At 31.8% G+C, this 23975-nt stretch overlaps 1 protein-coding gene and 1 pseudogene across 7 annotated transcripts; both read left to right on the forward strand.

The window, feature by feature from the left end:
- Window positions 1-29: 29 nt before the first annotated feature.
- Window positions 30-12110, forward strand: LOC115976158 (probable caffeoyl-CoA O-methyltransferase At4g26220). 7 transcript variants are annotated; one of them, XM_031097291.1, is made up of 7 exons: window positions 30-239; window positions 1704-1943; window positions 9705-9773; window positions 9873-9952; window positions 11160-11304; window positions 11388-11519; window positions 11616-12110. In XM_031097291.1, the coding sequence occupies exons 2-7, from the start codon at window positions 1890-1892 to the stop codon at window positions 11904-11906; spliced, it is 771 nt and encodes a 256-aa protein (XP_030953151.1). In that variant the 5' UTR covers window positions 30-239; window positions 1704-1889; the 3' UTR covers window positions 11907-12110. The 7 variants fall into 7 exon arrangements, with proteins under 7 accessions (XP_030953151.1, XP_030953155.1, XP_030953157.1 ...); XM_031097295.1 differs by lacking the exon at window positions 1704-1943 and adding an exon at window positions 8421-8758; XM_031097294.1 differs by lacking the exons at window positions 30-239; window positions 1704-1943 and adding exons at window positions 6847-7094; window positions 8328-8758.
- Window positions 12111-15417: 3307 nt separating this feature from the next.
- On the forward strand, window positions 15418-23738 carry LOC115976160 (annotated as a pseudogene).
- Window positions 23739-23975: the final 237 nt, after the last annotated feature.

Raw genomic sequence — 23975 nt, forward strand, 5'->3', positions numbered from 1 at the left:
GAGGAAATGACTGAGGAAGCCTTATGCAGGGGAACATTACTATAGCTGAAAGTTGAAAATTGCCAAAGCTTGCGGGAGGCCCTTGACTAAAAGTCTAAAACAAAGTCTATAAGAGAGCTTTAATGGTGGAACTGAGTTTGTATTGAAGAAACAATAGGAAGTTGTTGAAACAATAGACTCTTAACAATTCAAAGCTTCAAATATTTTCTTCTTCTTTTCCCCAAGCCAGAAGTTACAAGGTATGCCTCCTTCTCTTCATTTTATTTGCACGGTTTTTTTTTGGGGGGGCTAAATTTTAAGGGCTTTGTGGTTTGGTTAGTTCTAAGTTCTTCACTATGTGTTAAAGGATGAATATTCAGAAGTCTCTTGACACCACGTTTTTGTTGCACTTGTAGCTTTATAATCTGATATTAGGATTGCCAGCATAGTTAAAAATGTCTCGTCGTTTGGGTATGCCGCTTCTCTTTTTCTTGGGTATTTTGTGATTGAGATTGATGTGTAGGCATGGTAACTTTTACTTTATTTTTTTTTATTTTATAATCGGTAGCTTTTACTTTCAAGGATACATATTTGGGAGACTAGGGCCTGTTTGGTAAGTTAGTTTGAGTAATATTATTTGAGTGTTTTTTATATACGTGTTGGTGAAAAAGTATATTGAAAAATGTATAAAATTGTTTAAAATGTGAAAATGTTAGTTAGAGATAACTAACCAAACATGCCCTAATAATTTGGACATGGTATTGCATTTATTGGTTGCATATATCCACCCTCTTTAGCTCTCACATATGAGTGGACCCCACACTTGTGAGACTCACCTTCATGTGAGAGAATAAATATATATATATATATATCTCATATACATGGTAAAATCTATAAATATATATATATATATATATTAAGAGGTAAAATTCAGAGAAAATCCAATTAGATTTTAATCGGATTTTCAATTTTGCACCATGTATCTCGTTTAAATTTTTAAAATTTTTGGGCCAAAATAAATGATACATTAACAATTTGCTATAGTGCTTAATATATAACACTATTTACCAAAAATGCACAAAAGACACCATCCATTGGGCTAAAATGCAAAAAAATTTACAACTTGCTATAGTGCTTAAGCAAATATACATAAGCATTGTAGCAACCTGTAAATTTCTTTTTATTCCTCTTTTATGTTCAGCCTCCTCTCTTGTCTCACTTTCTCTCTTCTCTCTCCCATTATAGCATTAAAGTAGGATTATTTTAATGTGATATATTATAAAACATAGAACAGATGTATAGTGCATTGTAAAATAGATAAAATGGGTTTTTAAGTGAAATAAAATGTATATTTTTTCTATTTTTTGCATAACCGGAATGCTCTAATATACTATTTTAATTATACTCCATTAAAAATAGTTATATCAAAATTTTTGGGTCAACTAGTAATATAATTATAACGATGTTCTTTTTCAAGAACTAACTATGGCTTTTTAGTGGCACTTACGACTTGTCATGAGCACCATTGTGTAAGGTCTATAATTGTTGGTTAATTCCACGTCAAACTTATTTGTATCTTATTGGTCTAAATTTCCATTTGTTTGTGCAAATTTATTTGTATTAAGTTGGTGAGGTGAAACGATCATGTGCTGAAATTGAAGTTGTGAATTGATTTACTTCACTGAACCTGAGACAATTCAGTTACGTTTTTTTTTTTTCTACAGATACAACCTTTTTGCCCACCGATATAAGCTCCATTTCCCACAAATTTGTTACCCCAAAGTCTCATCTGAAATTTTTTGAGAGAACCCATAACTTTAGAGCAACACACAAACCAACCTTTCGAGTTTTTGTGTCAATTCACTTGGGACGCGTTGGAGTTTGCAATTGGAGGCTCAATTGTAGATTTCATGACTAGAGTAGAGAAAGGACTCGAGAAATCAGTTGCTAGCAGGAGCTTGGAGGTATTGAATATATTTTTTTTTACTTCTTTACTTAAAGGACTTTGTATGTAAGATATACTACAACCATTTTTTTTTTAGTGTATCGTTTGATATTGTGATGCCTCAGAAAGATTTTTCCGCCTAATACTCGGGTTTTCCTTCTCGTAAACACTTTGTTGTCTTGTGGGTTATTGTGATTTTACGTGGTTTTGCTTTATTTAATGTTTATCCATGCATGCTAATGTCAATTGGCTAATCTTGTACAGAATTGGGATTTACATTTTGTGATTAGTGATTACCATAAAATTGGCATTAGTGGTAAAAATTAGAGATCTAAATATCTTCAGTGGGAAACTCTTTTACAATGTGTATGTTTGTAATTACATTTTTGATCCGAGAACCCAAATAGCTTTGTTGGTTATAGCCTTATAGGATGTGTAAGATTATAGTTTCCTTGTCCAAAACGAGTCATGTCAATTAATATATATATTTTTGTCATTCTTTTTTGTACCATAAAAATATAAGGTTACATTGGTTTGAACGATCTTGTAGCGTAATGAATTGTTTTCTCTTGGTTGACTTTAAAGATCAAAATGGTAAGAATGTGAACCTCCCTAGTTTATGCATGTCATTCTAACTTGTAACTGGCTTACATTTCTCCAGTACAATGTCTGTTTAATTTTTAGGTGCTCTTAGACATCCAAAGAAAGGCAGGCCTGATGTTTTAAAGTACTGGAGATTAGGGATGTCAATTTTTATCCATATTCATAAACCTATTCATTACCCACCTAATTTAGATAAGTCTTAACCCAACCCATTTAAACATTTGGGTTAAATGGGTAAAGACCCGCTAAGTTATTTAATTATATGGGTCTTAATGGATAAACCTACTAATATTCACTAAAACTCATCTAAAATTTAAATAAACAACAAATAATATAAATTTCTAAAAAATGACCGAAATATTCCCGAAACTTAAAAAACAACCAAAATACCCCTAGAAGCCTAAAAATTACTAAAATACCCCCTAAACCTAAAAAATGACTAAAATATCCCTAAAACTTAAAAAATGACCAAAATGCCCCAAAACCTAAAAAATGACCGAAATGTTCATGAAACCTAAAAATGACCAAAATACCCCCTAAACCTAAAAAATGATCGAAATATCCCCGAAACCTAAAAAATGACCAAAATACCCTCCTTAAACCTAAAAAATGACTGTAATACTCCCGAAACCTATAAAATGACCAAAATACCCCTAAAACTTAGAAATTATCAAAATACCCCGTATACCTAAAAAAAAATACCGAAATACCTTTGAAACCTAGAAAATGACCGAAATACCCCCAAAACCTAAAAAATGACCAAAATACCCCCCAAAACAAAACAAAAAAATGACCGAAATACCTCTGAAACTTAAAATTACCAAAATACCCCCCTAAGCCTATAAAATTATTGAAATATCCCTGAAACCTAAAAATGACCAAAATATCCCCTAAACCTAAAAAAATGACCAAAATGCCTTTGAAAACTAAAAAAAATGATTAAAATACCCTCGAAACTTAAAAAAAAATACCTAAAATACCCTCGAAACTTGAAAATGACCAAAATACCCCATAAACCTAAATAAAATGACCAAAATACCCCCAAAACCTAAAATATATTTAGCCTAGTATTTTCACAAAAAATGAAACCCAAGGAAGGGAGGCCTGTATTTTCATCATCATTATTATTATTTTTTGAAGCTGTATTTTCATTATAATAAATTTCTAGACCTTTTCCCAATTGATTGCATGTAAAGTTTAATTACACTGAAGGGTTATTGTAATGGTGAGGAGCTATCTTCTTGTTCATATATCAGTCATACTCGATCGATTTTTCCCTTTGATTGTAAAATTTGATTGATTTTGCACTAACTTATAAGTGTGGCAATTCGCTTTAGCAAAATGCAAAATGTAATAGATTTTTCCCTCGTATTACACTTTGTTGTTCCTCGATATTTTTTAGGAGCTTATTATTTGCAGTAACTGTAGAATAGTGTTACGCAATTATTAGGTCTGATAAGATTTTTCATGACCCAAGGAAATGGTTAAGCACATTTGTGCTTATACCCTAAATGTTACTCGTCTTGTTTTCTTACCAATTTTAGTAGCAGATCCTCTTTGATGGCCAGTATAGGTTTCCTTACCACTTTGAAAGTGCATTAATTTTCTAGAAAAGTACCAATACGAGGCATCACCAAAGTACACCATCATTTCTTACGTCGATCTACATTGTTTTCGGGACCCTGGATGAAATACATTTATGTTTACTCCAAATAAATTTCCTTTAAAATTTTTTTCTTGGTAAAACCATTTATTTTTCAACATAAGATATAACCAGTTATTAGGTAATACAAGTAATCAAATGGTTTCAGGTTTGTGAAGGTAGATTTATCGTTATATGAAGCAAAACTCATCTACAGCAAATTTATATGGGAGAAAAGATTTGGTTCCAAACTGATTTTCCAACTAGGGTAGGCATATTTAGAGTAACTTATTTTTTTTTTAGCTAAAAGTATTCCAAAAAAAGAAAGAAAGTTTTCCCGTATTTTGGTAATTTTTGAGGTTTTAGATTATTTTTTGTCATTTTAGAGGTTTTGGGTGTATTTTAGTCATTTTGAAGGTTTAGGGGAATTTTGATCATTTTATAGGTTTTGGGGAAGTTTTAGTAATTTTTGAGGCTTCGGGTTCCTTTTTTTTTTTTTTTTTATATATATATATATATATATCATTTTAGATGTTTTGAGCATATTTGGTCATTTTAAAGGTTTAGGGGTATTTTGGCAATTTTTTAGGTTTAGGGTGTATTTCAGTCATCTTATAGGTTTTAGGGGCATTTTTGTCATTTTATAGGTTTGGGGGGGGGGTATTTTGGTAGTTTTTAAGTTTCAGGGGTATTTTGGTCATTTTCAAGTTTTGGGGTATTTTGATCATTTTTTAGGGGATTTTTTTTTTTTTTTTTTCCATTTAGCATTATTTTACCAACAATTTCGTTAGTTATCATGTTTTTGAAACATTTTAGCAAACTAATGTCTCGAGTTTGTTAAACTCGATTTCAACTAAAGAAATTGAGTCTAATACACTCGATTTATGCTCTGCTAGAGGCTGATGAGGATTTTTTGTACATGTGGATCTCGAGTCTAATACACTCAATTTAGGCTTTGGATTTAGAGAACACAGAGAAGAAGAAAGAAAGATTTTTTTGTAGGTGGGTTTGGTTTTGCAGGTAGAGATGGCAATAGAGGGGTGGATTTGGTTTTGTTGTGGGTGGGTTTGGTTTTGCAAGTGACTTCATGGGGTGGGTCTCTTCTTCTTCTTCCTTTTCTTCTTTTCCCTCTTTCTTCTTCTTCTCCTTCTTTTTGCTTCATTCTTCTTCTTTGCTCTTCTTGTTTGCTTCTTAGATCAGTAAAACTAAATTGAGTGCATGAGACTCGAGTTCTAGGTGTATAAAAATTTCCACATTAGCCTTCTAGAGGATCAAAATTGAGTGCGTGAGACTCGATTTCGTCAATTGAAATTGAGTTCAAAAAACTCGAGATGTTAGTTTGCTAAAATGTTTCAAAAACATGCTAACTAACGAAATTGTTGCTAAAATGATGCTAAATGGCAAAAAAAAAAAAAAAAAAATCATTTTTTAGGTTTAGGGTGTATTTCGGTCATTTTTTAGATTTGGGGGTATTTTGGTAATTTTAGAGGTTTTGGGGGGTATTTTGGTCATTTTATAAATTTTGGAGTATTTTGGTCATTTCAGTGGTTTTTGAGTATATTTGGTGATTTTAGAGATATCGGCGGTATTTGAGTCATTTTATAGGTTTCATGTGTATTTTCCTTATTTTAGAGATTTTGGGGATATTATGGTCATTTTAGTGGTTTTTGAGCATATTTGGTGATTTTAGAGATATTGGAGGTATTTTGGTCATTTAGAGGTTTCATGGATATTTTGCTCGTTTCAGAAGTTTTGGGGATATTTTGCTCATTTTAGTGGTTTTGGGGATAATTTTGAATGTCCAAGGGTATATTGGTAATTTTGGAAGTGTAAGAGTATTTGGGTCATTTTAGGTATTTACGGGTATTTTGAAGTAAGAGGGTATTCAAGTAATTTTAGAAGTATTTTGGTCATATTGGATTAAATGGATAGGTTACTAATTAAATGAGTTGGATAATTATACACCTAACTCATTTATGACCAAACCCGTCCATTTGCCACCCCTACTGGAGATGTCTTTTGATTGGATAAACATCATCTTTACATGGATCAATTATGAACATCATTTTTATTAAACCAATCACATTAAGTTATGAAAAAGTGTTGTGAAAATTTTGTGTTATTAGATTCATCGTAAATAACCATGTTCAAGTTTATCGTAAACTTTTAGTTCAGCAATGGACAGGATCATGTTGAGGGATTAGATGCTGTCAAACTCACTATTGTCTTTATTTGCAGAAATGCAAGCCTGTTTAGTGCTACTGTAGCTTAATATATCTTTCATGTAATTTAATAATTGTCCTTCCAAGAATTTAATAACAATAATATATTAATAATAATAACAACAATTGTCGTTTTGACGAACTTTTATACCCTTTGAGTGACTTACGACTTATTCTTGAGCACCGAATGGATTTGTTATTCCATCTGCTTACGTTATTTGAAGTTTGACATATTAAAATGGTTGGCAGCCAACGAGAAGAACAAAAAAATAGTTTTCCTTTGGGAATTAATCTTGTTTACTTGTTACTTGTCAAGGTAGCATACGTGAGCTGGCTGTACTATGCGTACCATTTCCAAAAAAAAAAAATACTTGTCACCGACGCTTTTGACGACATTGGCTTGGAAATATTCTTATGAAAAACATAAAAATAAATAAAATCAAATAAAAAAACTAGAGGAAAGGACTGAGGAAGCCTTATGCAAGGGAATTTTATTATAGTCGAAAGTTGAAAATTGCCAAAGCTTGCGAGAGGCCCTTGACTAAAAGTCTAAAACAAAGTCTATAAGAGAGCTTTCATGGTGGAACTGAGTTTGTATTGAAGAAACAATAGGAAGTTGTTGAAACAATAGACTCCTAACAATTCAAAGCTTCAAATATTTTCTTCTTCTTCTTCTTCTTTTCCCCAAGCCAGAAGTTACAAGGTATGCCTCCTCTTCATTTTATTTGTATGGTTTTTTTTGGGGGGGCTAAATTTTAAGGGCTTTGTGGTCTGGCTAGTTCTTCACTGTGTGTTAAAGGATGAATATTCAGAAGTCTCTTGACACCACGTTTTTGTTGCACTTGTAGCTTTATAATCTGATATTGGGATTGCCAGTATAGTTAAAAATGTCTCGACGTTTGGGTATGCATGCTGTTTCTCTTTTTTCTGGGGGATTTTATGATTGAGATTGATGTGTAGGCACGGTAACTTTTACTTTTTTATTTTATTTTATAATCGGTAGCTTTTACTTTCAAGGATACATAATTGGGAGACTAATAATTGGGACATGGTATTACATTTATCGGTTGCATATATCTACCCTCTTAGGCTCTCACATATGAGTGGACCCCATACTTGTGAGACTCGCCTTCATGTGAGAGAATAAATACAAGTATCAGATACATGACAGATTTTCTCCTATAACTTGTAATGTGCTCATATGGTAAAATCTATATATATATATTAAGAGGAAAAGTCCAGAGAAAATCCAATTAAATTTTAATTAGATTCTCAATTTTGCACCATGTGTCTCATTTAAATTTTTAAAATTTTTGGGCCAAAATAAATGATACATTAACAACTTGCTATAGTGCTTAATATATAACACTATTTACCAAAAATGCACAAAAGACACCATCCATTGGACTAAAATGCAAAAAAATTTACAACTTGCTATGGTGCTTAAGCTAATATACATAAGCATTGTAGCAACATGTAAATTTCTTTTTATTCCTCTTTTATGTTCAGTCTCCTCTCTTGTCTCACTTTCTCTCTTCTCTCTCCCATAATAGCATTAAAGTAAGATTATTTTAATGTGATATATTGTAAACTATAAAATAGATGTATAGTGAGTTGTAAAATAGATAAAATGGGGCTTTAGTGAAATAAAATGTATATTTTTTTCCTATTTTTTGCATAACCAGAATGCTCTAATATACTATTTTAATTATACTCCATTAAAAATAGTTATATCAAAATTTTTGGGTCTACTAGTAATATAATTATAACGATGTTCTTTTTCAAGAAGTTACTATGGCTTTTTAGTGGCACTTACGACTTATCATGAGCACCATTGTGTAAGGCCTCTATAATTGTTGGTTAATTCCATGTCAAACTTATTTGTATCTTATTGGTCTAAATTTCCATTTGTTTGTGCAAATTTATTTGTATTAAGTTGGTGAGGTGAAAAGATCATGTGCTGAAATTGAAGTGTGAATTGACATACTTCACTGAACCTGAGACAATTCAGTTACGTTTTTGTCTACAGATACAACCTTTTTGCCCACCTATATAAGCTCCATTTCCCACAAATTTGTTACCCAAAAGTCTCATTTGAAAATTTTTGAGAGAACCCATAACTTTAGAGCAAAACCCAAATCAATCTCTCTATCTTCTTGCTCTCACCATTGCCAAATTCTTGAGAGGAGATCAAATCTATCACACAAACCAACCTTTTGAGTTTTTGTGTCAATTCTCTTGGACGCATTGGAGCCACTACAAAACAGCCGAAGAGACTTGGAGTTTGCAATTGGAGGCTCAATTGTAGATTTCGTGACTAGAGGAGAGAAAGGACTCGAGAAATCGGTTGCTAGCAGGAGCTTGGAGGTATTATATATATATTTTTTACTTCTTTACTTAAAGGACTTTGTATGTAAGATATACTACAACCATTTTTTTTAGTGGATCGTTTGATATTGTGATGCCTTAGAAAGATTTTTCCGCCTAATGCTCGGGTTTTCCTCCTTGTATCTTGTACACAATTGGGATTTACATTTTGTGATTAGTGATTACCATAAAATTGGCATTAGTGGTAAACATTAGGGATCTAAATATCTTGAGTGGGCAACTCTTTCAAATTGGGTGGTCACGAATCATCTGCATACGTAATTGAGATTTGACAAATCATAATGGTGGAACCGAGTCCATATTGAAGAAACATGAGGAAGTCGTTGAAATTAAGAGCAGAGTAAGTAAAATATCCGTGATTCAGTTTCAGGGCTTTGGTTTGGTTAGTTCTTTACTGTGTTAAAGCATGGATATTCGGAAGTCTCTGACAGATCACTTTCTTAAAGTGTATGACACGTTTTATTTTCTTTTTGTTTCCGTATGTTCTGTTTCTTGACGCCACGTTTTGTCTTATCTTGAGTGTTTGTTGTTTTTCCCTTTCTTGGAAATTTTGTGATTGAGATTGATATGTTGGGACGGTAATTATGGGCCCATTTAATAATGTTGTTCTAATAATGTTATTTAAGTTTTTTGAAAATACGTATAGATAAAAAAGTATTGTGGAAATACGTGTTGTATTGTTTAATAAACAAAAACCGTTGTTTAAATACCCCTATACTTTTAAGTATACTTAATTGAGAGACTATGATTTGTCATGTGTGTGTCTTCTCTTAGAATGAATGTGCAGTAATGTAGTAGACAAGTTTGAGCCAAAAATATATATATATATATATATATATTTGAAAATACCATTGAGGAAAGTTATTATACTGGCAACTTTTTTTTCTTTGAGGAATGTCATAATTTCTTGCGCCCTTGCATATAGATGGAGAACACAAAAAAGCAAGGAAACCTGGCAAACCCTTTGATTTTGCAGAGTGAGGAGTTATATGAGGTACTGTCTATTATCTTCTTGACATTTTTTCTTGAGTTTAGCTGTTTTCTTTCTTTTTAAGTCAATGACGTTCAATCTAATTTTTTATTAATCTGGCAGTACATATTGGCCACTAGTGTGTACCCACGAGAACCAGAGCCTCTTAAGGAGCTGAGGAAAGCTACTGCAACCCAACCATTGTAATAGTTCTTTCTATCTTAAACTACACTAAACCACCAAATTGCCCTCTCTCTCTCTCTCATCATTTTCTTTTGTCTTCACATGGTTCACATCAAAATCATTTAGAGATTGTTTAAAAGCATTTTTGACATGAAGTGATGGAGTTTCAACTTTTCCTTGCATTTGTACCAAAAATGTCACATTGGATACAATTTTTTTTGGTTGCTCCAATGGAATTAAAACTTCCAAATTTGATATAATTAACTATTTTGGGAGTCTAGACCTCCAAGTTAGACTAACTAACAATTTGTAACTTAGAAAATCATGACTATACCTCATTTATTATCAACATCAAAATTTATAGAAATACTTTCATTTGGATAAAAGATAAATACTAACTTCCTATAATCCCTCAGTAAACTAATCATGATTCATACTAATCCACACTAATTTATTGAATCAATAAAACATATTTATCATTTTTTTTAAATGAATGAAAAATGGGTAGAGGGGAGTGACCTGAGTCGATATCTTCTACCTAGGCGTGACTGTAGTAACACTCTACCCGCTGGGCCTAGGCTTACAGGAGCAGGGGATTTGGATAAGTCATAGATGTGCACCCAACCCCATCGAGGACGCTAGTGAGCATGAGCCGAGAGCACTGGGTTGTCCACCGAAATGAAAAATTCCGGCTAAAATGGAATGATATTCAAAACTTTGGCTCAAATACCTAGTGTTAATATGTTGTTTCGAGGAAATCAAGACCTCCAAATTTGATAAATTGACTATTTTGAGGGCGTCCAAATCTCTAAGTGAGACTAGCGGATCATTTGTCAATTGGGAAATCATACTTTATTTTTTGTCAGCATATGAATTTATACATGGCAAAATTTCAATTGGATAAAAAATAAATACTAACTTCAATTAGAATTAATCCTAATTAAAAAAAATCTAACTAATAAGAACCCAAACTATTTTATTTGAACCAATAAAACATATCTTTATTATTGGGGACTCTTGAGTACTAGACTTTGCTACTTTTGATTCCCCACGGCTAGTGTCGGTTACTTTGCTAGCTTTTGATAAAGTCGAGCTTTTCTATACTGGACTAATTTGTTGCTAATTTATAATATTTCCATTTGTACCCAAAAAAAAGATAGTGGGAACTCTGGGCTATACTTTCATGTGATTGCTTCTAACAGGTTGAGTGAAAAATATCTTGTCCAGGGCATACTTTGGTACATCACCAGATGCAGGTCAGCTAATTGCCATGTTCTTGAAGATAGTGAATGCAAAGAAGACAATTGAAATTGGGGTTTTTACAGGATACTCTCTTCTCCTCACGGCCCTTACAATTCCTGATGATGGCAAGGTATGCAAATCATTCATGATCAGTATGTATGTTAAATACATTGTCTTGGCAAAATCCTTATGCCTTGTAATGCCTAATTGCAGATTACAGCCATAGATGTTGATCGAACAAAATATGAGATAGGATTGCCAATTATACAAAAAGCGGGGGTTGAGCACAAAATTAACTTTATCGAGTCACGAGCTTTACCCGTTCTTGATGAACTGCTACAAGATGTAAGCTTTAGTAGTGCTTGCTCCTTTTAAGTTTCTAGTTTTCATGATCACTTTTCAAGAATGGGAATGTTTAACTCTATATATGTTACATTGCAGCCAAAGAATGAAGGGAGTTTTGACTTTGCTTTTGTTGATGCTGACAAAGTTAATTATTGGAATTACCATGAGAGAATGACGAAATTGGTTAAGGTTGGAGGGATAATTATCTATGATAACACACTGTGGGGAGGATATGTTGTTTTACCTGAAGAGGATGTTCCAGAAAAGAAAAGAGCTTGGAGGCAGTCTACCATTGAGTTTAATAACTCCATTTCTTCTGACTCACGTGTTGAAATATCTCATGCTTCAGTGGGTGATGGCGTTCTGATCTGCAGGCGAATTTGCTAAGTATTTCTAGACAACTAGTTGAACTCATTAATAAATCTTTTCATCTCTACAAGCACGAGTGCTTATTATGAATTTCTTAAGGACCAGACTATTTCATAGGAATGTTTAGGGAAAATGTGCTCTGGTTTTGTCGGGAGGACAATTTTTTTTTCTTAATTGTTTTCGTCCCTTTAAGTTTGCATGAATTTTGATTCTTCTGCTCAATCGAAGACCAAATAATTAAAATTTTGCACATCCAATTTCCTTTTTAGTTAATTAAATATACAATCTATATACTTTACACCCAAATGATAAAGAATAAATTAAAAGAAAAAACATAAACAAAATTACAATCTGGAGAGAGAGAGAGAGGAATTAATATTATCTATATTTTGGTTGGAAAGAAAATAGTGATCGGTGATTTTTCACCCGCCCACCAATTTGTTTCCTTTCAACTTGAGAAGTGACCATGAATAATGAAATCAAAAAATTACCCTCATTACCTTATTGTTTCAAATTGCAATTAGGGCATAATAGTAATTCAATATCTATCATTTCACTTTCTATTCCTTGTGCTAAATATACATGATGAAAAAGTAAAATATTTTCTATAAATCTAGGGATACACCAAATTTTACACTCATGACTCAACTAATGTGTCAAGCTATGATTGATACACAATAAAATAGTCTCAATAGTGGACTCATATAAAAGCAATTATTCTATATCACACACTTTGCCAATTGCCACAACTTTTCATATTTGATGACATGTGTGACTATGATTGATGAACCATTGATTGTATTTTATCTCCACCACTCACAATTGCATATATATATATATATATCATTAAGTTAGGACAATAAATGAATTTCTTTCATAATTGAAGAAAGTGAAGCAGTCCAATCACCAGTAACATCGTACTACTTTTGTGAGGGATTTTGATCCCAAATTAAACCTCATGTGTTTGCATGTGAGCTTACTTACTAAGCAAGTTTTTATTTCATTTAGGCTATCGTAACATGGCAGTGCAGGTGGCAATTTACATGAAATGAAACTAATGTTTTATTTTGACTGTTAATCAAGTCAGTTTTTTTTTTTTTTCTTGAGAAATAGGTTAGCATTTTTCATTTATCACTTTAAGGATCATTTTTTTGACACAATATCAACACATTTAAAAGGTATGGGAACAAGTAGATAATTTTCCCAAATTGATATTAATCTCAAAAAAAATAAAAAATAAAAAATAAAAAGGACTGCTCAATGGGATGTTAATTAACAAAATAATTTCTATCATCCTAAAGTCTTCAAAGACATAGAGGAGTGGAGACAAGGACATAGCCAGGACTTGAAATTAGGGGGGGTGGTTTTGCTACTGACTGTGTGCTGTGGTTTTGGCTTCTAAATTTGCTGTTTAGTTGTGAGTTTTTTTTTTTTTTTGGTGTGTGTCTTTGATGCGTACTGCTAGGTAAGGATAAAATTAGTTGGTTAAAAATTTTTTTTAATGGCTGGGTTGTTTGTTTTGAGTAAAATTGGTTGACTGATCTTAATTTTTATTTTTATTTTTGCAATTGGTAATTTTTATTGCTAGGCTAATTTTCTGGGTTTGTATATTTTGTTTTAGATTTTATATCTATAAATAAATTTTTAGTCTTTAAAATGAAGAAAATGCTAGAGTTACAAACGTTTTTATAAATTGCTGATGCGGTTAGTAGTTATTGTTATGTAAAAAAGTGATTTGAGTAGTAGTCTCAGATGCGAACTAATAAGAATTTGCTAACTTAATGGTTTGTAAAAATATTGTAGAAATTTTGTTACTATAGCATTACTCTCAAAAGAATTAATGATATTGTTGAGAGGGCAAAGTGTAAATTTATGAAACAAAATTGCTAAAATTAATACCTATATGTATATATAGATGGGTTCAAGTTACACATGGTGTACACATTTTTTGGACCATTGATTTGTATTAAATCTAACGGTGAAAAAACAAGTGCGAACTAATAAGAATTTGCTAACGTAATGGTTTGTAAAAATTTTGTAGAAAATTTTGTTACTATAGCATTACTCTCAAAATAATTAATGATATTGTTGAGGGGGCAAAGTGTAAATTTATGAAACAAAATTGCTAAAATTAATACCTATATGTATATATAGATGGGTTCAAGTTACACATGGTGTACACATTTTTTGGACCATTGATTTGTATTAGATCTAACGGTGAAAAAACACTTATAATCATGTATTCATTGTTCCCTAAAAATTAGTAACTAAGTCATTAATTCTTCTTATTAAAAATAGAAAAATAAAAAACAGCATTACTCTCTGTCCATCATCATCTTCATCTTCTCTCCCTCTCTCACATGGTCTTGTGTTCAGGAAACAAGAGTGTTTGATTGCTTCGTTCATTTATTTATTATATTATATCCATTCTTTCCTATATAATTGAGTGCTGAGTTAATAGCGGTGATGCAGGAGATGATAAAGAAGGAAGTGAGGAGCTATATGGCCGTGTTAAAGGAGCAAATTGGAGCTGGGTCTAGGATTTGTATGGGTATGAATATGGGTATAGGTATGGGTATGAGTATGGGTATGAGAGGTGAAGATGGGTTTAGGGAAGTGGCTGTGAAGAGAATCGGAGTAGGGTGAGTTTGGTTCAGCTTTTTGTAAAAGTGCATAATGAAAAAGTGGAGTTTTCAAAAAGTGAATAATGAAAAAGTGCATTTTCAAAAAGTTGAGTATTTGGTAAAAACTGTTAAAAAGTGTTTTTTGAAAAAACTGAGTGTTTGGCTAGCACTTATAAAAGTGGCAGTTTGAGGGATAAATTACCAAAAAGGATAATGTATATATAAGAGCGTCTCCAGCAGGTTAGAAAAATTTTTGTGCTGTTTGGACAATCAACAGTGACCTTTATCTTTTGCCTATCCACTTTTTTAATTTTTATTTTGTAATCATATTTATTCTTTTTTAATATTTATTTTTTCTTTTTCTATTCATTCTCAACAATTATATTTTTCAATAAAAAGTGTTACATCCACAATATTTTTTGCAATATTTTCACAAAAATCATAACAAAATCTTATATGAAAAGTTGTTACTAATTCTAATTTGAACCCATTACTGAAATTATATTTTTACTCATCAATATTAGCTAATTACTTAAAATTTATTGTGAAAATATTGTAAAAATATTGTGGTAATATTTTTAAATTGTGATTTCTTATTCTTTGCCTTTCTTTCATCCATATGTTTCCTTTTCCTTTTTTTTTTTTTTTCTTTTTTGTCTCTTGTATTTTGTCCACCACACACGTATACATTGTCCACATCCTCTCCTTTTTCTTTTTCTTTACTTCCACAGTTCCACTTTCCAGAAGCTCCTCATTCTTTCCTCTCTTTTTTTTTTTCCTTTACTTCCACTTGATGATTCCAGAAGCTCTCCGGCTCTCTCAATTTTTTTTTTTTCCACTTGATTCCAGAAGCTCTCTGGCTCTCTCAATTACTTGAATCAACCAAAGAACAGAGAAATCAAAACAACCCATACCCACGAGAAAACTCGTGGAATTGAGAGAGCCGAAGAGCTTGAGAAAACTCGTGGTAAGTCTCTCTGCTTTGTCTTTCTTCGTCTTCCTCTTTTTCTTCTTTCTTTCTGTCTTTCTGCGTGTTTATGGTTGTTTGGCTGTGGGTTTGGGTATCGCTATTTTTGTTTTTAGTGTTCTGTCTCTTTTGGTCTAATAAATCTTGGGTTTGTGGACTTATTTGTGCTATTTGATTTCTGTAGTTTTGGATTGTGGTTTGTGTTTTGGGTAATGATTTTTCTGTGTGTTCTTTGGGTTGATCTCTCATGGGTATGGGTTGGTTATGATTTCTCTGTTCTTTGGGTTGATTTCTCACGGAGAGGGCAGAGCAAAGAGAAGAGATGGGAGGCGTGAGAGAGCTTCGTGCAAATAGAGAGCAGAGAGATGAGATGAGGGGCGTGAGGTTCAAGCGTTGAGAGAACTGATTAATTTCATGGGTATTTTCATAATTTCATCATCAGCCAACGGTAACCCATCAAACGCACAGTGCGAGTTTTGATTTATGGACCTCCTGAGGTCCATAAATTTTCCACGTTTAAACCGCATTTTTGGCCTATGCCCAAAACGCAACTTTCAAAAAGTTGCGTTTTGGGTTGAACCAAACGCAATTTTCTTCCAGCTTTTTGTAATATGGGCTTTTTGAGCTCCTAAAAGTGCAAACAAACGCACACTTAGTAGGATCGATTAGTTGTGAAGGAGATGAAAAAAAAATGGGGTTTTTTTTTTTTTTTCTTTAAATTGTGGTAGTTAGCGAATAAGTAAATGTACAGAGAGAGAGAGAGAGGTTGAGGATGAATGAATCGTAGCAAAAAGGATTTTTAGAAGGGACTTTGATGGAGCATAATATGAACTTTTTTAAAAAAAAAATTTCTGTTTTGGCTTCTGGCCTTGTTCAGAGAGCTGGTTTAGGAAACAAAAAAAAACATGCTGCCACAAAGGAACAAAGAAGGAAAAAAAAATGGAAAAGAAATTCGATATTTTTGTCAAATTATAAAAAATTTATCGTTTTGGGACTTTTCTTCAATGGTTTTCTTGTTTATTTTTCTCTATGGTGTCATTTTTTAATTATATTTTGTTAATGTTTAAAACTTGAATTTGAAAAAATCTAAGCGTTTAATATATAAATGGAAGGAAAAAGAAGTGGAATGCAGTAAGACAGTGGAATAGACATGAGTGAATTTTTGTCAACAATGATTTATCATACTTTTTATTTTGACAAGGCATGATATATACTTTGGGTAAAGGATAAAAACAAAGGACTTGGTATAGGTCTAATGCATCCAGTGCACTGGACCCGGTCAGATAATCACACGTGTTCAAAAGTAGACACATGTCATCATCTCAACGGGTTTAGTACTACTAGACATTGGACCTAACCTTGACCCAAAAACAAAAACCATCAATTGTCAGTTACTGCTCATGTCATGTGTACAAAGGCAAGTTAATGGCTAGCAATGGTAGATCATATCACGCTTGTCGATGTGTAATTTTAATCAAGGAGTATAATGATTTTTTTAGTCAATCGTTTGTGGCCAGGGCTATGTCAAATTGGGTCAGTGAATGTGATGCTTAAATAGATAACATTCACCGAGTTAATGCGGATGATGGAGAGTAGAGCGTTAATGCTATTTTTTTTTTATTTTTAATAAGAGTTAATGACTTAATTACTAATTTCTAGGGAACAATAATGACATGATCATGGGATTTTTTTTTACCCTTAGATCTAATACAAATCAATGATCCAAAAAATATGTAACTCTTATGAAATTATACTGTAACTTAAACCCATCTCATATATATACATACTAAATTTTTTTTTTTTTAGAATACTAAGTATTTTTAACACACACGGAGAGATGGGAGATGGGAGAAGGTTTACACAGCACATATTTTAAATCTCTTTAACTCACGCTTATTTTTTCAATATGAAATTAATTCATTATTTTTTCTTTTGAAAATATTAAATATTTTTAACACACAAAGGATTGGGTCTGTCACTAGGTGGAGTGGGGACACACACTGAGACACACCTTACTGTTTTGTTACAATGATTTGGGTACTTTTTTTTTTTTTTTTTTTTTTGATATTGTTTTTGGTTTTACAGATATATCATAAATGTGTGGTTCCAGAATGGTACTTGAATCAATTTCATTTTTTGCTGGTGCTGGAACTCAGACTCAGGGTGAGTCCTCAACCATTTCCTCGATCCGGGTAATTTCCATCCATCTCTGTTGCCAAATTTAAATTTTTAATAAAATTTTATATTCTTCTCAAGCACTCAAATCATTTGGATCGTCAACATGTTTTTTTTTTTATAATAAATATTGTTATTGTTTTAATCATGAGTGAGAAACCAGAATATAATGAGATTGTTTTAGAATAATAATGACTATTCCCATGTTATGAGATAGTTTCAAAAAGCCAAGTTACGTATCAAGGTCTATGAGTATGAAAGATCCCATCCATCTCGTGGGAATTGGTAAAAGAAATCTCCTTCTACATCTACATGGTTAATTTTCTTAGCCTTTTCAAGACCACTTCTATTTTTCTTTTTCTTTAAAAATATTAGAGTTAGGAATCTTTTATACTACTCTCTACTGGGTCTGTTTAGTTCACCATTTTTAGAATATTTATGTTTCCAAAAAGGGTGAAAAGTGGTTTTGAATATTTTTCTTTTCAAAGCATATTTTTATATAGGTTTTAATGTGAACAAAAAAAAAAAAAAAACCAGCTTGGTAATTTATCTTTTTAGTTCTCTTTTTTCCCTTAATTCCTACCATCTCTAATTTTTTTTTTTTTTTAATGAGGGTATTTATATTTTTTCGAGTACCTGACTATTCTCTAAAATGTGTACAGTACTCATGTCTTAGCGCACACGAAATAATTAGGGAAAAGAATCTCAAGGTCTAAATATGTATCTAGAGGTTTTAAACTCATAGCCTTGTGAATCTCATGAGACATTAAGAACTATAGCCACTAGACCAACAACATATGTTTACACTTAATTAATTGGTAAAGTATATCTCCTTCTACTGTTGTTTTCTTAGCCTTTTCAAGACCATTATAACTTAAAAAAAGAAGAAGATATATATTGGAGTTAGGAAATTTTCATATCATTGGGACTATTTGGTTCACATTAAAAAAAAAAAAAAAAAAAAAAGGTTAAAAATTGGTTTTGAAAATATTTTTTCAAAACTTCATATTGCATAGGTTTCAATTGTGAAAGAAGAAAAAAATTGGTTTGTCAATATATCATTAATTCATTTATTTTTCTCAATCCATCTTCTAAATATAACGACAAAGCTCTACACAAATTCATACACCCATCACAACAAACCAACAATGTTTTAAAAATAATATGTGCATAGCGAATGACAATATTCTATCAATTATAGTTAATGAAATTAGGATGAAGAGGTCATTTTGGATAATTCTTAAACCTTGGAGGTTATAATACAAAATTGATAATATAGGGGTTAGTTTGCAATAGACCCAAATCCGGGGAGACTTTTGAATTTTACCATTTAAAGAATATATGAATTTTACATTTATTTATTTATTTATTTATTTTGATTATTGAGATTTAGTTTTGATGAAATTTGAATTATGTAAATTATAATAAATAATCACTTATAAATAAAAGAAAATTAAAAAGACTATTCAATGATTAACTTAAATATTTGAATGATATCCTTCTTGTTTTAGGTCTAGAAAAGTGGGTCTCGATGTGACAACCTAACCCAATTTAATTCGATCACTATGACTAAGGTTCAGTTTTTAAAGTTGCTATGGGTTAAAGATTTCTAAAACAAGAGAAATTGAGTTGGGTTGAAAAATACCACAACCATAATCCAACCCGTCTTATACACAACCTAACCAAACATGCCATTAGACTATGAGATGCCTAGTTTTTTTTTTGGCTAAATTACAAATTGCACCTTTTAACATTGCTCAGAATTCAATCAAGTCCTATAACTTTGTGAGTTGGGCTCAAACCATCAACTATAGGCAAAACACAAACCCAATGAACTTCCTTTATTGTGACTTTATTTGAACCTGTTCCCCTTGCTAGTACGTCAAGGTGGCTATAGCTCTAACAAACTATCCTAGGAAAAATAAATAAATTTGATTATTTCAGTCCTCCAACCTCCAAAATGACACTGTTTAAAAAAAAAAATTTGAAAATTCATACAAAGAAGAAAATTTTGAAATTTTGAAGAAATCCGAACCAAAATCTTTCTCATAATTAAGAGACTATGATTTGTCATATGTGTGTCTTCTCTTAGCATGAATGTGGAGTACTATAGTAGACAAGTTTTAGCAAAAAAAGAAAAAATTAAATACCTTTGAGAGAAGTTATTATACTAGCAACTTTTTTCCTAAGGCTTTGTTTGGGAGTTCATAAGAGAATAAAATGGAATGAAATAAAATGATTAGAAGGAAATGAAATTGAATGGAATGTATTTACGTAAGGGAAAAGAATAGAATGAAATGGAATTAAGTAAAAAATAAAGGAATGAAAATGAATGAAATGTAAGTAATCTTGTTTGGGAGTAAAATAGAGAGAATGGAATGAATTTATTTTATAACAATATTACTATTAGACTCATATTTTAAAATAAATGGTTGAATATATGGGGGTATTTTGAGAGTTTTAGTAAAAAATTCATTAAATCTAATTCAATTCTCTCTCATTCCTTCCAATTTCGGGGGAATGAAAATTTGAAGTTTTAAAGGAGAAAAAAAGAATGAGTGTTCCCTTTTATCCATTAAATCTAACTCCCGAACAATGTAATGGAGTTTTCATTCCCTCCATTAAAACTCTCAAATAAGAGAAGTGAAGAATATTATAAAATTAATTTTTTTTCATTAATTTCATTTCCATTTCATTCCATTCCCTCCTCCCAAACGAAGGTTTAGAGAAATGTCATAATTTCTTGTGCACATGCATATAGATGGAGAACAGAAAAAAGCAAGGAAATCTGGCAAACCCTTTAATTTTGCAGAGTGAGGAGTTATATGAGGTACTGTCTATTATCTTCTTGACATTTTTTTTTTTTTTGACAAAAGAAGGTACTTGACATTTTTTCTTGAGTTTAGCTGTTTTGTTTCTTTTTAAGTCAATGACGTTCAATCTAATTTTTCATTAATCTGGCAGTACATTCTGGCCACTAGTGTGTACCCACGAGAACCAGAGCCTCTTAAGGAGTTGAGGAAAGCTATTGCAACCCAACCATTGTAATAGTTCTTTCTATCTTAAACTACACTAAACCACCAAATATCTCTCTCTCTCTCTCTCTCTCTCTTCATTTTCTTTTGTCTTCACACGATTCACATCAAAATCATTTATGGCCTGTTTGGATAGAAGGAGGAAGGAGGGAGAGTGGAGGGGAGTAGAGTAATGTTGGCTAAAAATAAGTTAATTTTGTGCCAAATCTACTATAACTACTCTATTCTACTCCCCCTCTTTCTCCCTCAATCTAAACGGACCATTAGAGATTGTTTGAAAACATTATTGATATGAAGTAATGGACTTTCAACTTTTCCTTGCATTTGTACAAACAATGTCACAAGGGATACAATTTTTTGTTGGTTGCTAAAGAACTCCAAAATCGATATAATTAACTATTTTGAGAGTCTAGTCCTCTGAGTTAAACTAACTAACAATTTATAACTCAAAAAATCATGACTATACTTAGGGTATGTTTGGTACACTGAATGTGGATTGCAATAAGAATGGTAATCTTTATTACCAGGAATAAAATGTATTGTAATGTAATAACTAAACATATTCATTAGTTTGGTTGTAAGTTGTAATATTAGAATAGAACTTATGATCTATTTTAGGAAATATCTCATTTATACAATTATATTTCCTAAAAAATAATATCTTTTAAATTTTAGAGAGATGAGCTATTTTTTTATGATTTTTTATTTCTATAATTGTTAGGTAGATATGGAAAGTTTATTTATTTGGAAATATATAAATGTTAGAAATTATTAAATCCACTAAGGAATAGCTATTACAACTCTTTTAGAGAGGAATAGTTATTCCTCATTTTAAAGAATAGTTATGCATAAGGAGTGACTATTCCTTGTAATAAAAACATAACCAAATTATTGAATAACTAAACCATAAGAATAGCTGTTACATTAGAGTGCCTATTACAGTCTACCAAACGTGCCCTTATTGTCAACATCTAAATTTATAAGGAACATACTTCCATTTGGATAAAAGATAAATACTAACTTCCATTTGGATTAGGATGAATCTTGATTAGTTTTACCAAGGGAACCAATAAAACATATCTGTCATTATTTACCCAATACTAACTAAAATAAATTAGACTCATAACATTCGTCCCCTCTAAAAAGACACTCTTTTCCTCATGGTTCTTTTGTCTTCTCTCGCCTCGAGGTACCTTTCTTTGGTTTCTTACATGTTGTCTTTTTTGGATTCGATCAACCTCCCTTTCTTGAATTCCTCATTCCTTTTATTTTAAGATGACATGAATCTAATTTTCCTTGGTGAATGACATAAAGGTATGTTTGTTGGAACTTTTTGTTTTTTTTGTTTTTTATTTTTTGTGACGATACTTGTCCATCCTTTTAAGACATTTTTTTTTACTTTTTAGCCGCAATGACATGGCAATCATTTTGGAACTATAGTTTTCCTCCTTTTGTACGTATTAATTACCAGTCTTTTGTGATCCTCCATTGCCACAATGCCTTTTATGGTTGGCCTTTGCATGAGCTTGTAAGTTCTCTCCTTCTCTGTGCAATGGAGACATGTTGAACTTGTTGAATAATTCAGATCTCTCCATAATCTGTCGCAACTGCAACTAAATAGAGATGATTGAGCAAACTTTCTGCTACAACTACTTCATTCCCTTATTTCATGGTTCTAATCAAGATTTTGAATTCCGTTCCAAAAGGCGTTTAGGGTTGACTAGGGGAACCGAAAATTTCAATGTGGATGTGTTCCAATGCACCGTTTCAGGCTTATGCACCATATATATATATATATATATATATACTATCTGATTTAAATTAATTATTTTTAGAGTATAAAAATAAATTCCTTAAAAAGTGAATAAGTGATGTAATTATGAGATTGGTTACTAAATACTAAGTCAAATATGGTTAATGGTTATTAAAAAATGAATTACACCCGGTATATATGTAAATAAAGAAGTATGTAGGGGTATTGGAAAACTATGAACCGTCCTAGAAGGTTCTTTTCTTTAAAACTTACTTGAACTTCCATGGTTTCATTGACTCTGGGCTATACTTTCACGCGATTACTTCTAACAGGTTGAGTGACAAATATCTTGTCCAGGGCATACTTTGGTACATCACCAGATGCAGGTCAGCTAATTGCCATGTTCTTGAAGATAGTGAATGCAAAGAAGACAATTGAAATTGGGGTTTTTACAGGATACTCTCTTCTCCTCACGGCCCTTACAATTCCTGATGATGGCAAGGTATGCAAATCATTCATGATCAGTATGTATGTTAAATACATTGTCTTGGCAAAATCCTTATGCCTTGTAATGCCTAATTGCAGATTACAGCCATAGATGTTGATCGAACAAAATATGAGATAGGATTGCCAATTATACAAAAAGCGGGGTTGAGCACAAAATTAACTTTATCGAGTCACGAGCTTTACCAATTCTTAATGAACTGCTACAAGATGTAAGCTTTAGTAGTGGTTGCACTTTCTAAGTTTCACCAAAAAAATGTTCTAGTTTTCGTGATCACTCTTCAAGAATTAGAATGTTTTACTCTATATATGTCACATTGCAGCCAAAGAATGAAGGGAGTTTTGACTTTGCTTTTGTTGATGCTGACAAAGTTAATTATTGGAATTACCATGAGAGGATGATGAGATTGGTTAAGGTTGGAGGGATAATTATCTACGATAACACACTGTGGGGAGGATATGTTGCTTTGCCTGAAGAGGATGTTCCAGAAAAGAAAAGAGCTGGGAGGCAATCTACCATTGAGTTCAATAACTCCATCTCTGCTGACCTCGTGTTGAAATATCTCATGCTTCAGTGGGTGATGGCGTCCTGATCTGCAGGCGAATTTGCTAAATATTCACTCAGTTGTGACTAAAAATGTGTGCAGACAAGGCTTTCTGTGAACCAGTTGAAATCAGAAATAAAAACTGGACCATGATTTGTCATCAATCTTTGTTCAATAACAACTGCTAAAGAATTGGAATATTTTGTAAGAGACTTTGAATATACTCTGGTTAATTTTGTCGCAAGAACGTCGTATTATATACTATATAATAAAATTTGGGCATATATTATACAAGTCGTGATTCTGCCAAGTGGCTACACTAAATTGCAGCAATTTTTTTAAATAAAAACAACATATTTGTTTTTATCAACTTCTTTAAATAAAATAATAATAAGTGTTTTAACAAAATATACAACATAGCTTTTGTTTATAGGGAAATGTTAAAAAATGACATAAGGACTTTGATTTAAGAACCATTTTTAGA

This window comes from Quercus lobata, chromosome 2 (genome assembly GCF_001633185.2).
Source record: "Quercus lobata isolate SW786 chromosome 2, ValleyOak3.0 Primary Assembly, whole genome shotgun sequence".
NCBI classification, from domain to species: Eukaryota; Viridiplantae; Streptophyta; class Magnoliopsida; order Fagales; family Fagaceae; genus Quercus; species Quercus lobata.

Coding starts and splice junctions, on each gene's coding strand:
- LOC115976158 (XM_031097291.1), top strand. CDS start 1,890: ATGACTAGAGTAGAGAAAGGACTCGAGAAATCAGTTGCTAGCAGGAGC. Junction 1,944..9,704: donor TTGCTAGCAGGAGCTTGGAG/GTATTGAATATA, acceptor CCTTGCATATAG/ATGGAGAACACAAAAAAGCA. Junction 9,774..9,872: donor AGAGTGAGGAGTTATATGAG/GTACTGTCTATT, acceptor TTAATCTGGCAG/TACATATTGGCCACTAGTGT.